We start from the raw sequence: 15,112 nt of genomic DNA, 5'->3' as shown, positions 1-15,112 counted from the left end.
ATTACAATAGGTGTTAAGAATGTTTAATTATCAAGTTTATTGTTTGATAATAAATTACCTAAACAGTATGCTTTTTGTTAAGGAAGATTTTTTTCCTTAGATTATCTTGCATTATTTGTATCATGTCAGGTTTGCTTTCTATGAAAGTATACATAAAAAAATATCTTATAAGATTCTTATATGTTTTCTTCTATATAATTAAATGTGTTCACATTCTTCATTAGACAAGGAACTATTTCAAAAGATAATGTCACACTTCATTAGAAAAGGACTTTTTTGGGAATAAAATGTTGCATACTTTATAAAAAGATACTATTTCAAAACATATCGAAACATCCTACAATAAAAAAGAACTATAACAAAACATATTGTTAAATACTACAATAAAAAGTACTTATTCAAAATATATTCTCACATACTTCATTTGAACAGGAAGTATTTCAAAACATTGTGTACATTTTCACTTTATAACAAAATTACTTATTTCATAACAAATGGTACATGCTACATTAGAAAAGTAATTACCATAGAATTGTTTGCCATATGCTACATTTGAAGAAGAACCAATGAGGTCTTTTTCTGGGAAAACCAGGCTTAAAATGCATGTGCTGTAAGTGTTGTCCCAGATTAGCATGTGCAGTCTGCACAGGCTGTTCTGGGACGAAACTTTCTGCTTTTATGGTATTTTAAGTTTAAGGGAAGTACCTTCTTTGCGAATATCCAGTATAAGCTATGAAAAGACTTTCTTTAAACAAAAAAATCCCTTAATGGGTAAAGTGTCGTCCCTGATTAGCCTGTTCATTCTGCACAATCTAATCTATGGCAACATTTTATGCATATGCATTAAGCCCAGTTTTCCCAGAATGAGCTTCTCATTGCCATCCCTTTTCCTATGTCCACAGAGGACAAGCTGAGATTGCTGACGAGCACTGCAGACCCGTACGAGTTTTCTCTGTCTGGTGCATCCCGGTACCAGTCCACACAGCAGTCTCGGAACACTCCGGTTTCCAGCATCAGCAGCACTGGTGCCCGGCTTCAGCCTGTCAGCTGATAAGGGACATTTAATGGAAAATATTGCTGGGAACCAATCTTTATATTTTGTGTGTCTCCATGAGAGATATCAGTCATGTTTTTAGCTCACAACGTGCTCATGGTGAGCTTTTGTGATCGCCTTTTTCCGTCGTCCGTTGTGCATTGTGCGGCGTCAACATTTGCCTTGTTAACTCTCTAAAGGGCACATTTATTGTCCAATCTTCATGAAATTTTGTCAGAAGATTGGTCTCAATGATATCTTGGATGAGTTCGAAAATGGAAACGTTTGCTTGAAAAACATGGCTGCCAAGGGGCGGGGCATTTTTCTTAATATGGCTATATATGGCTATAGTAAAATCTTGTTAACACTCTAGAGGCCACATTTATTGTTTGATCTTCATGAAACTAGGTCAGAAGACCCATCCCAATAATATCTTGGATTAGTTTGAAAATGATGCTGGTTGGTTGAAAAACATGGCCACCAGGGGCGGGGCATTTTTCCTTATATGGCAATAGTAAAACTTGGTAACACTCTAGAGGCCACATTTATTTTCCGATCTTCATGAAACTTGCTCAGAAGATTTGTCCAAATGATATCTTGGATGAGTTCAAAAATGGTAACATTTGCTTGAAAAACATGGCTGCCAAGGGGCGGGGCATTTTTCCTTATATGGCTATATATGGCTGTAATAAAATCTTGTTAACATTCTAGAGGCCACATTTATTGTCCAATCTTCATGAAACTTGGTCAGAAGATTTATCTCAATAATATCTTGGACGAGTTCGAAAATGATGCTGGTTGGTTGAAAAACATGGCCACCAGGGGGCAGGGCATTTTTCCTTATATGGCTATAGTAAAACCTTGTTTACACTCTAGAGGCCACATTTATTGTCCAATCTTTATGAAATTTGGTCAGAAGATTTGTCTTATTGATATTTTGGATGAGTTCGAAAATGGCTACGTTTGATTGAAAAACATGGCTGCCAAGGGGCGGGGCATTTTCCTTATATGGCTATAGTAAAATCTTGTTAACACTCTAGAGGCCACATTTGTAGTCCGATCTTCATAAAACTCGGTCAGAAGATTCATCCCAATAATATCTTGGACGAGTTTAAAAATGATGCCGGTTGGTTGAAAAACATGGCCACCACAGGGGCGGGGCATTTTTCCTTATATGGCTATAGTAAAAACTTGTTAACACTCTAGAGGTCACATTTATTTTCCGATCATCATGAAACTTAATAAGAAGATTTGTCCCAATGATATCTTCGATGAGTTCGAAAATGGTTTTGTTGGTTGCTTTAAAAACATGGCCACCAGGGGGCGGGGCATTTTTCCTTATTTTATATGGCAATATATGGCTATAGGAAAACCTTGTTAACACTCTAGAAGCCACATTTATTGTCCAGTCTTCATGAAATTTGGTCAGAAGATTGTTCTCAATGATATCTTGGATTAGTTTGAAAATAATTATGTTTGCTTGAAAAACATGGCTTCCAAGGGGCGGGGCAATTTTCCTTACATGGCTATAGTAAAATCTTGTTAACACTCTAGAGGCCACATTTACTGTCCGATGTTCATGAAACTTGCTCAGAAGATTTGTCCCAATGATATCTTGGACGAGTTCAAAAATGATGCCGGGTTGGTTGAAAAACATAGCTGCCAGAGGGCGGGGCATTTTTCCTTATATTGCTATAGTTAAACTTTGTTAACACTCTAGAGGCCACATTTATTTTCCGATCTTCATGAAACTTGGTCAGAAGATTTGTCCCAATAATATCTTGTTATCTCAGGTGAGCGACTTTGGGCCTTTCAGGCCCATTTGTTTTGTGATTTTGCTCCCGAAAGAAAATCAGCTGGAGGACCAATCATTATATTTGGTGTGCCATTTTGAAATCCAATTTGAAACTGTGAAATGATCCTTTCATTAATTTATATCGAAATGGAGTTAATCTAAGTTAATGTTTTTCCCCCTTCGCACAGCCGTTAGTCAGTCACAATTTTTTCCATAACAATTTTCATTTTCTCCATGCCTTCTATTATCTTTTAGGGGTTTCATCAAACTTGCCTCAACGTGTGTGGCATAGAAAGCAATGTGCAGAAGGCATGAGTCACTTTAGGTCAAGTCAAGGTCACAATTAAATTTCAAATGTCCCATTTTTGTTTCCGCTGCATAATTCTCTTTGAAGGATGTTCGTAAAACTTGGCAAAGTTAATTAAACAGATGTGTAAAAGGCTTGAGTAGTAATGCTTACTCAAGATATATGTCATACTTAAAGGTCAAAGTTCGATCTTCCTTTTTTGTGTCCAGTCAACGACGAGTTTTGGCAAAATTATGGACCTTTGTTTGTTTGTCCACCGTAGAACATAAATCAACTTAAAATGTTGTGTTTTAAATCCCTCCTTAACTTCTGGGTGCATTTCCCTCGTATTTCCACAGTTTAATGACCTCAAAAAGTGTATTTGATTGTAAAGAACGGAATTTTGATTGCGACCAATCATAATTTCGGCTAAATTACGGCCCTTTGTGTGTTTGTCAACTGTAGAATATATATAGAGGATTGGTCTAAGTCAAACAAGTGTTGTATGGGCATCAGCGTATGTGAGACATGTATAGTTGAAGTATGTAGAGATATGGCATGGGTCTTAATAACAGGTGTTAATGTTTAGAATTGTGGCATATAAAATGCAGCTTGGTTTAAAATAATCATGAGTGAGTTTTTGTTATATCAGTACATAGACTGATACAAACTGTTTGTATAGGACCCTGATCAGTAAGAAGATTACGTTGTATGTTGTTCTTTCCCAATCATTAACGTTAATTCAATTATGGGTTTCTTTATTCTAAACTGAATTTATAAAAGGTTTAATGTTAGTTTTACTTCTTAATGTATACGGGTAGCACCGCGTATTCAGGGTGCAGAATCAACGGCGTTTTCAGGTATTAACACAAGTGCTGGATGTGTGTAAGAATGTAAAAACACCGTTAAGAACTTTATTTTTGTAAAAATCTCAAGTTATTGAAAGACTTTCAAAACTCTTCGGTGCATAAAAGACAGTTTTTATTGCAGTTTATGCCGATATCTTCAGGTATAAGAATGAATCATTGAATACGTCTGAAAATGGTGACAAAATTTCATGTTGCGTGAAGCATAATCGTGCAGTTTACATGGGATTTTTTAACAAGAACACAGGCTTGTTAAATAAAGTAATTCTGATGTATTTCTCATTGCCACAAGCAGCATAAAAATCTGCCTTGTATGCACCAGTTGAAATTCTTAAGAAAAATTGTATAAAAGTTATTTGGAAAAAGCAGCATTTATGGGCTGTTTACATCCATTAACGTTTGATTGGGAACCCAACAAAGTCACGTGATCCTGTACCCTGATATTGCAATTTGAAGGTTATAATAAGTTATTGATATGTTAATCTAGACAGCGTTATTTTGTATAATTTCAGTATTGTGTGCTATGTATATTAGGGCCAGCATGTATGTCATAGAAATTCAGCATTTATGTAATTATATTGAAAGGTTGTGATATTTTTTAATTTGTACAAAAGTATAAGAATGAAAACGTTATACTGAGGTAAGGCGTGGGAGGAATAGCTGGCCGCCTTGATACGAATGACATTCATATAAAAACGGCGGAAACTCCGAAACAAAACAAAATTATTAATAATGTCAAGTATGACTTTTGGATCATCATACTATACTATAGCAATAAAAGCCAATTAGCAAGAAATTATACAAATTGGATCCCGTGTCATCAAAAAAATAGTTTTCCTATGTTTTATATTGCGCTTCGAATAACTTGGGTGTTTTTACTGTTAAAAAACGCATTTCCGACAATTTATAGACATTGAAATTGTGTTTGCTCACTCGCAATTGGTTATATATGTGAATTGAGTTGTTTAAAGAATTTCTGTTAAATATATCGATCGTTGAATATTTTTTGTTGTTTTTTTATAGTCACGTACTACTAAGTTTTTATGCCTGCCTTCCCGCCCGCGAAGGAAAATGTAATCTGAGTAAATTCCGGGATAACATGTGTACATATACATTTTATGAATTTGCATGGCAATACAAAGATTTTGTATGCGGCTATATATTTCTTCATCGGATACAACTTTGAATGTGTGTTGTTGTTTTTTCAACACACACGTTTGAATAGCTTCTAACACGTGTGTCGGTGACAAAGAGCTTGTCATGATTCAGTCTGAATGAACTATTATGTTCTGTTCGGTTAAAGCTTTAAGAACGTATCGATGTGGTAAATGGCCTCAACACATTCAAACTCTTCGTACATTATTTAGAGCCAGAAGTTAATGTCCGTCTGTTCGTGTGTTTTCTGCGTGCAGCATGTAGTTCCGCTAATCTCGTGATACTGAGTGGGGTTTTTAAACTGAAAAACGTTTCTTAGTTGACATTTTTTTATACCACATTTATATAGCGCCCTTTTCATACTCGCGGGTGCGTTAAAAGGCGCTTTACATGTTTTTCCCATATGTTACCACATATTCTGAAAAAAAAACACAATTGTTTGATACGTGTATATTTTACTAAATGCAGATGTTTGTGTACTTTTCCAATTATTTACTAAAAAATGAACGCCTACGTGCTTGAAAATATAGCAAAAACAAAAACAGTAGACTCAACTTTGCAATATGATGCAATTCTTAAATGAACTGTTTCCTGAAACATTCATTATGTTTACTTCCGTAACAAATCGTCAACACCAGATTGATCAATTACTAATTCTTGTAGACCTAGTGGTTATGCCATTTGTTTTAAATTATTTATATATAAATCAAATATACGAATATAATTGTTTCCGGTATGATTGTGTAATTTAAGCTACTTTTGAATTTAAATGTTGCGCCTTCTAAAAACCTATAAATTTAGATGCTGCTTTTATTTTAAAATTAATTATTAATAATTGATCATTAATCACGTTTCATAAACAAGTTTACATTTTACTTTCATGTATAATTGGCATAATGTTGAACACTTTCTTAATGACATCGATTATGCTAAAATAAATACTCGTTTTCAGTATCGGTGACTGTGGTTGTGGCAGTGGTGTTTATGGATGAGGTAGTTATAATAATGGTGCTGGGGATTGTGGTTCCGTCCGTTGGTGCACATGTTTTGAAGGTTGCGGAAGCTGACGGTTGTGCTGACACAGCTGCTGATGGAAGTCACTGACGTGGTGATTAATTGAAGTGTTACAGGAATTATCTCACCCTTTGTTCTTCTAATATCCAACATAGATACGAACAATTCATCCATGCCCTTGTGTGGACCTTTTAGGGTGTTTTAACTACAAGAACGTGTGTACTACTTTTTGACCAGTTCTGTAGGCTCTAAACGACTTGGTCGTGCTTATGTATATTTGTAAGTTCGCGTTGTATTGAAGCTCAACTCAAATTGCATACTTAAGCATTTTCGACAAAAGGTTAATTTTTCTAAAATTTCGTTTAATCATTTTCAATAAAGCGAATATGTGTCATCTATCAATCAACGGACTCTTAAGTAATTAAAGATGCATACATTTGACGTTTATATTGTCATCGTAACAGAAGGAATACTTGAAGGCGATACGTAAAAGATTCATAGAACAAGAACATCGACTCAACGTTACTTTTGCCACCATTATCCATTTATTTATAGCTTTTGCAAATATTCGTCGTTTGCACAATTATTTTGTGATATTGTTTTAAAATTAAAAGGTAATGAAAATGAATCAAAAGCTTTTTTTTTCGCTGTTGAAAGCTGTCAGTAATGCTTGTATACCAAACTCATACAAGGCGTACACTTACTTTACAAACTTTACTATGTAAACGAAATGTATCAATCTTGCAAAGCGATGTATATGTGATCCTAAACAACACTCTTCGAATGTCGTACCAAGTTTTACTGTTCAGAGGCACGTATACATGTAATCACGCTTAATCACAAATGCACAACACTATTTTTTATTAACGTTAAATCCCGACTCACAAACGGTATTTGACATAAGATATCACGAACATGTTGTTCCTATTTTGGTTGTATATTGACATCATATACGTATGTGTAGCCATACGTTATATATTGTGTTTTAAAAGAATTATATTCGTAAAACAATATTTTAAAACATATTTGTTTATATTGACAATACATGCATGCAATTCACAGTACGATAGGGTGATCAAATGCAAATCTTGTAAAATTGTCAAACAATATTGACAATTGTACATTTCTGCAATTTGTATGTTTTATATAATGTGGCCAAAAACCGGAGAAAATTCCTTTAACAAAAAAAGCAAGGTTGGGTGGCGATTTTTTAATTAATATAAGGTTTTATTTCCAGATTTTAGTTTTTGTCTTTATAGATTGTGAAATATTGCATATGTTCGCGTTGAATTTTAAAACACACATCAACAGTAACGCAGTCGATATCTTTAATTTTTAGCTCGGCTGTTTTCGGAGAAAACCCGAGGCATTGTCATAACCAGCTCGTCGTCCGGCGTCCGCCGTGCTAAAACCTTGACATTTTCCTGTAACATCAAAGTACTTCCACCTACAACTTTGAAACTTCATATGTAGATGCACCTTGATGAGTTCTACACGCTACACCCATTTTTGGGTCACTAGGTCAAAGGTCAAGGTCACTGTTACCTCTAACAAAAATCACACAAGCTTTCGCAGCCGAGCTTTCCTAAACCATAACATTAAATTCATCAGTATAGTATGTCTTTTCTATATAACCATTAAGTTTCAAAATGCTTAAACTTATTTCTTACTATGTTTAACAAATGAACATACTTTTTTCAACGTGGTTTATTAATGCATTCGTTTAATATTTTCTGACACAAAGTCTTGTCTATTACGTACGTCAACCATTTATATGATTAATTGATCATTATAAATGAAAAATTTCAACATTTGTTCTTGTTAATGTCAGACAATTTTAAATAATTGTAATGATGATTATGTTTTATTGCTTTGTTATGCAAAACACACATTTAAATCTCGCTTACCGATCGAACGAGGATATTGTTCAATTTAAACCAAACCGCAATAGTAATTCGTAAGACATCAATCACATCGCACTGACGAAATCAATGTTTACTCTACTAACGGTTCAATGAAAAATTTAACAATGATTGACAAACGTGCATTTAAGCTTTTTTTCCTTTCAAGTGTAAATTTTGCTAAAAATAAAAGATTACCGTTGTGTATTCCAAAACAAAATTCATTTTGCGTTCATTTATCGTGGTATATTTAATAACAGATCAAATCGGTATCAGTTTTGTGCGATAACATGCTCAAGTTGACCATATCTACACGAGGCATAAACGTTCAGATGCAAATTGAAAAACTTAAAAGAAATAATGTATACATCAAATATAAAACACGATATCGCATATTTCATCGCAATGAGTTGGTTTTACTTTAATCCGAGATCCATTGAGTAAGCATGTATTTATGTTTATATATTGTGAATGTAAGATATTATGGAATAACACGTGATTACAAATAATACAATGGACTGTCACTGGCACTGAAACAAAACGCAATAAAGAAGTATATTATAGAACACTGTTATACATGTATATTTATCTGATACTGCCGTCATCGAACAACAACGTAACGTGTACCTTACATCTCTTTTTTTAAATAATCCTTCAGTTTTCAATAGACAACCCGAACTCCTGCCACGGAGAAAAGTGAAACTGTACACTTAATTATCAGTCAAATGGCATGGCTTAGAAAGTGACCGCTAATAACGTTGTTGTCTAGATCTTAGCTCTCATCATAAGTCTCCTTAACAAGTTCCTCCGGGAGCGCCCCTTTACCGCTTGAGGTCCATATGTGTTGGAAAAGCCGTCCCAGTAAAAAAAATAAACAAAAATGAAAAAACGAAAAAATATAAGGAATATATAATGCGATTAGCAGCTGAGGACTAGATATTTTACTTTTTCAGAATATATTAAACACCAGAGATTGTCACAATAATGACAAAAAACCTCCGACGAAACGTGTCGAAGTTTGTTCCAAGTTGACATTAGCAATAACTCTTGTCCTCTGGGCTTAGCCAGTGTTGGAAACTGGAGCATGGTTTGTAAACACTTTGTACGTGACCCCATTTACAATGTTGCATAGCAAATAGTACACTGTAATTTCAGAGCAATTCGATATTTTACAGTAACTTTTATATGCAAGTGTATATAAATCATTAGATCCCCAAGGTTGCGGCTACTTTTGACTATCAAGACATGATTTCCATGAATGTTATGACGCACCGCAGTGTGATGTTACTAACCAAATATTGAACCTCTGGGTCAAGAAGTTTCGGATGAAATTTATTATCTAAGTTATTGGTTATACAATTCAATGTTAACTTCGTGACACCTACTTCGTTATCAGTTTTATCCTGTCATCTTTTAGTCAATAACTTGATTGGATTCAATTTTGTGCAGTCGAAACTGCGATGGTACATACCGAATATTAAATTTCTTTGACTAGTGTTAACCCATAAAAATTTTATTGTGCTATACATGTCTCTCTTGTCATCCCCGGGCCGTTTGCTCTTTTTTTATCATTCGGGCATAGTCTGCGATGGACGGGCGGGCAGAAGGACGGACGGACAGACGTCCAGTATGCCCCGTTTCCAGTATGCCCCGCCATGAACTTCGTACATAAGGGTTTAGAAAAAAAAGTCAAACTGGTTTAAGATCAGTGAAACCATAAAGACTCATTATTTTAACAACCCGTGTCACAGTCAGTCTTATATACGACCACCATGTTTCATTCGCATATCTGTGATGTGTATTTCCTCGCCACCAGCAACTTGCAACATATATATGCAAACAACCATTTAATCAAACCTAACGTAATAAGTCTCAACGTCACTACCTACGGCGTTGTTGATGACTTCGACTCACAAGAAGCGCATGTTGCGCAATACCTCGGTGCAAGATGCCAAGTTAAAGTGCATAGCATAACGCCACATGCCATCGTTAAACAAACAAACACCTTTGAAGACAATGCCATAGGCGAATTGAGGAGCAACTGTAACAACATTGACAATGCTTATATGTCATCGCAGAAGGATTTAAGCAATTAACATAAATACAATTTCGCATGTCGTTTAATATATAACCTCCGTCAAAATGTGCCCCATAAAATATGAAGCCAGAGAATCATCCACGCAGTCTGGTCTTAAGCTATCATGTCCTCTAAACTTTGCTTGACTTTAAAGCGGACATCGTATCTTCTGACCTGATTGAGCGGATGCGCATGCTGGTCTGAGGCTACGATGGTCACATATGGTATAAGACCTATTTTGCAAGACGCAGGTCATATTACATTTGAATACCAATCATGTCATTTATGGTCAAGGTCACTGCTACTAAAAAAAGAAAATAGCTTCAGTAAGCATGGTATTATTGTGCTGAACTAGCGTGTATCTGTACATAGCATACAAGCACAGTTAACTAAACGAGAGTCAATAAATGTAAATATTTTGTTAAAAAAACACAACAACAACAGCAACAGTAGTTGGCTTTTCGTTAACCGTCTTGTGTTAGCAATGACCACATTTCAAGTTTATATAATGAATTCGATGTAGATCTTTATCAACATCGATTTGTTACTGGCATCTTTATAACTTGATGTTGAAATTTACATATTAAAACACAACGTTCATCTTTAAATTTGTATTCTTAATATTGTTTAGTTTTGCAATATTTTTCATTTTGAAGGCGAATCGTTTAAAATCAACACTTAATAAACTATACATAAAAAGGCACTGATAGCATTGAAGGTCAACAATGAGACATTTCCGCTGAAAACGCAGGGACCGCCGTTCTTCAAAAGGGAACATGTGGCTGTAAGATGAAAGGTACGCAGTTTGACGCAAGTGCACAATGCACATGCATTTTGTTAAATGTACGTATATTCTCTTACCCATACGCTATTAGATAAAATGAATAAAAACTTTTAAGATGTATGAGTTGTTTGCTATATACAAGTGTTTTGTATTATATGTACATGTATTTTGTTTAATTAATTTCTTAATTGTATGATTCATGTATACTTGTACTATAAAATTCAGAACAAAGCTGCATACTATGGCTGTTATGTTAAACAACACACTGATAAAACTTAAATCTCTCTATATAAACCTGGTGACAATAACAATTATTGTAAAAGAGTCTATATTAAACGATGATACTGGCCTTTGTGGTGATGGTGGTGACGCTGATGATTATGATGTTTTAGGAAGTCAGCGGCGTACATATTCTGTGAGAGAGGGGTCATTTCATTTATTATACTTCCTTTTTTTCAATTAGTGTCGAATACAAGTCCTGAGTTGCAAAACAAATAAAAACTTAAAATGCTCAACGAACAGATGTTTAAGAAAATACGAAGCATGAACATGAAGTGACATTGCACGTTCACCCACACACTTGCACCAATGAATGTTTTGCGACATAATAGCAAACAAGTGTCCTACCCAGTCAGGATTATTTGGGATCAATCAAAATCGTGCCCTTTTATCCATTGATCGTAAACCTAACTCGTACGGTTGTCATTTAATTGCTTTTTGGCCTGGGGCGAAGCCCCTAGGCCATAGTACTTAGACCGTTTTTTGAGATAAGCTGACTTGGCTGGCTGCCAAAACAACCAGGAATGAATGAATTTGGAAAAGTCCGATTTACCACTTGGCGGTCATTCATGCGCAATCAAAGAAGAGGGACTTTGATTACAAACAAATAGGTCCCTGCAAAGAAGTTCTCAATAACCCGCATTGTGAATACAGAACATCACTATATAACATGACAGTGTCATAAAACGTGTAAAAAAATATTATTGAAGCAAAATTCCTAAACATTGGGTACGGAATAGTTTTTATTATTGTTTGCATATTCATGCGAGAATAAGTTCCTCACTTGACGGTCTAGGCCGAAAATATACGAGTGTCTACGGAGACAGTACGAAGAATTTTTTCTGATACATTGTTTAAGGTATTAGCACTCTAATGAACTTTGTGCAATATCTCCTTCTTTCGTACATATCCGTCAATCCGAACGTTATCCGGGAATGTGCTGAAAACTACTAATATTCTATAAATACGCTATGAAATACTAGATTCTAAATGTAGCATCCGCTAAATACAAAGACAACAAATATGGCCGACATTGTACCTGACAGATTGGTCGTTTAAAGAAAAAGCAATTTGCTATATTGAAAGAGAAAGATTAATGAAAGTGTTATTATTGTTCATATTAATGTGACTGGAGTTAATGATAAACGTCAACTAATGCATGGCAGTGTTGATATTTATGAAAAAAAAAAAACGATTCCTGGAAACGCTTGAAAACTTTGACCACTATGAAGAATAACGTTTAGAACCCGTGTCACTTACAACATTTTATATTGCTGGTGAGAAGTAAAAGGGGATAAAGTGGATTTATGCTTGTGTGATGACTGTAGTCATGTGAACGGGTTATCGTACAGCAAAACCCATCACGTAAAGAAAGTCTTCAACTTTTCAAGAAAGGAATGCCGTTTTTTGCTATCAACACAAAGTCAAAGCTCGGAACAGGAAGGTACATAGATTTTGCTTTTTTTTTTCAAGTATAACAGTTTCATTATTCATAATTGGAGTAAAGTAGATTTTGTAGGAAAAACGCACCCTGTCAGTGATTTTTACCACATAATCAGGCTCATATTTGCTTTCATTTTGAAAAAGAAAATGTGGAATCCGGGTCCGTTCGCCATAATTTCTGTTCGCCCTAAATCCTGTTCGCCCTGGGTCCGTTCGCCCTAAATTTTATTATCAAAGCAGGTAAGCAATAAATATAACGAAATTTGTTATCTTTTAAACATTTTAATATATAAATGCCAACTTAGGCTACAAACTTGCCAACATGTGTGAAAAATTAAGACGGCGCTCTTTAACGTGTAAGCGTGTTTGTAACAAAGCGGTCAAAGACCAGTAATTTTCTCTAATTGTTTATTATAATAATTAAAGAAAACTTTATGTTACACCTTTATTGCCCGGTCATGAGGCTGTTCCTTGATACGCTGTTTGACCTATAACAAAACATAAATACGATAATGCTTTACTGGGAATTATGCATGTGCGTAAAGTGTCGTCCCAGATTAGCCTGTGCAGTTCGCACGGGCTAATCAGGGACTACACTTTCCGCCTTAACTTAACTGTAGACATCATTTAAACGAAAAATTCCATAAAAACTGAAATTGTCGTTCCATGTTTTAATGAATAATTTAAATATGTTAAAACATTACGTTTCATTTACAATAACTTACAGTGGTGGAAGACTTCGCTCGAAGAAGAAGCTTCGGGTCAGCTGGGTGCACGTGCGCATTGGAGCATAGACGGAAGTCACTGCCTTTCTGTAGGACTGTCGCGTGACAACGCTTTTTTTTACTTCGCACGCTACACCGCCAGAATGTGGAACTCTTGTTAGCATTCTGGAAATATGTGTATTATCTTACATGGCAATCGAGTATAATATAGTTAAGCACATTTTATGAAATTCATAATCATTAATGAAGCGTTCTCGTAAATTGAGTTGCCCATCGATTGTTTGTCAGTGTTGGTGAGTGCTCTTTCATCTTCATCCGCATCGGTGTCGGTGATTTCTGGCCAGTTTCTTTCCTCACACTGTTTGCATATGAAATGCAAACCATCATTCCGTCGGGCCTGATGATAGGCCTCATTGCGGAAGAGAAACCTATTACCGAAGACGTTATTTATCATATATATTGGTCTTTTTGATTTGCTTATACAATAAATGGTCTTTTTAATTGAAAAGGCGGACGAAATCCACTAAGGTTATAATATAAATTGACATTTTATCTCTCCGTTTGGAGACCGTTTACATAATTTACGAAATTGACCTTTAAGTTGCGCTGCTTACCATTTTAATATTTTTATAATTAAATAATAATAATCTTATACCTTAATGTATTTATTATAATTGAACATTTTCTTTGAGGCCAATTTCTACACAATTTAAAATATACCGCTCTGTTTCATTTACATAATTTATGTTTATTTACTTAATCATACGCTAATAATCATATTAAAGATAATTTCTAAAAAAAATAATAATAACAGTTCTGTTTTATAAACATGATTTATGCATGCATCAATATTTAGTATACTCTTTAGGATAATAGTTTCAACTTAATAATCATATTGTACATAACTAATTTCTATATGATTTAGTAATTGTTCTCAATGTTAACTAAATTAGGTTAAAACGACACTCAATCAATCAATAAACACAGACTGATTATCTCTTTAATCTCTTAATTAATCGACAACGATCAATAAAGGCCAGTTGCTACTTCACACAGCGCAATACACACGAGAATTATTGGAAATTGATCAGTTTAGTAAATCGAATATTGATGATGTTTTTTATTGAGATTTAATGATGTTTATATGAATTTTGAATGTATTTGCCTATGCAGGGATCAACAAGATTACAAGAATATAGACAATCTGACAGACGATGGTTATATATTGCTGAATGAAAGAACCATAAACAACGCAAGAAGTTACACTCAAAATCTCATAATCTTAATGATTATAATACACATATTAATTTACAAATAATTTATAAATTTAATATATACAGCTTATATATAAAATAATAAATGATGCACTTTATATTGTGTAAATTGTGTTCATACCCTGATATGGAAATGATAATATAGGGCGAACGAACCCAGGGCGAACGGACCCAGGGCAAACGTGTAACTAAGGCGAACGGACCCGATACCGAAAATGCGCCATGTAAGGAAAAAGTTGTGTTGTAAATGCATGGAAATCAAGGACAGAATATTTAAATTTTATGACCGAGTATTGATGTTTTCCTCAAACAAACAACAAAAAAGTATATTATGTCCCAAATGCAAAAATTACTATTCTGAAAATGATATACTTTTTGTGTGATCACCTAAATTATGTATTATGGTTATTCAAATTTAAATGCTGCATATTTATTATCTTTTCAGCAATGATCAACAACATTGGTGGTCCAGGAACGGTT

General features: G+C 34.6%; 1 protein-coding gene across 3 annotated transcripts in view; it reads left to right on the top strand.

Moving 5' to 3' along the window:
• The window catches only part of LOC127853186 (protein MFI-like), a 31,848-nt gene extending 26,866 nt beyond the window's left edge, over positions 1-4,982 (top strand). For 2 of the 3 annotated variants that reach the window (XM_052387451.1, XM_052387450.1), the window contains one exon: positions 903-4,982. In XM_052387451.1, the coding sequence (XP_052243411.1) occupies positions 903-1,051 (149 nt within the window). In that variant the 3' untranslated portion in view covers positions 1,052-4,982. The remainder of the gene's footprint in view (positions 1-902) is intronic. The other variant, XM_052387452.1, reaches the window with a different exon arrangement.
• Positions 4,983-15,112: the final 10,130 nt, after the last annotated feature.

This window comes from Dreissena polymorpha, chromosome 12 (assembly GCF_020536995.1).
Source record: "Dreissena polymorpha isolate Duluth1 chromosome 12, UMN_Dpol_1.0, whole genome shotgun sequence".
NCBI lineage: Eukaryota > Metazoa > Mollusca > Bivalvia > Myida > Dreissenidae > Dreissena > Dreissena polymorpha.
Note: the sequence above shows the minus strand (reverse complement) of the source record. Positions and strands in the feature narration are given on the sequence as shown.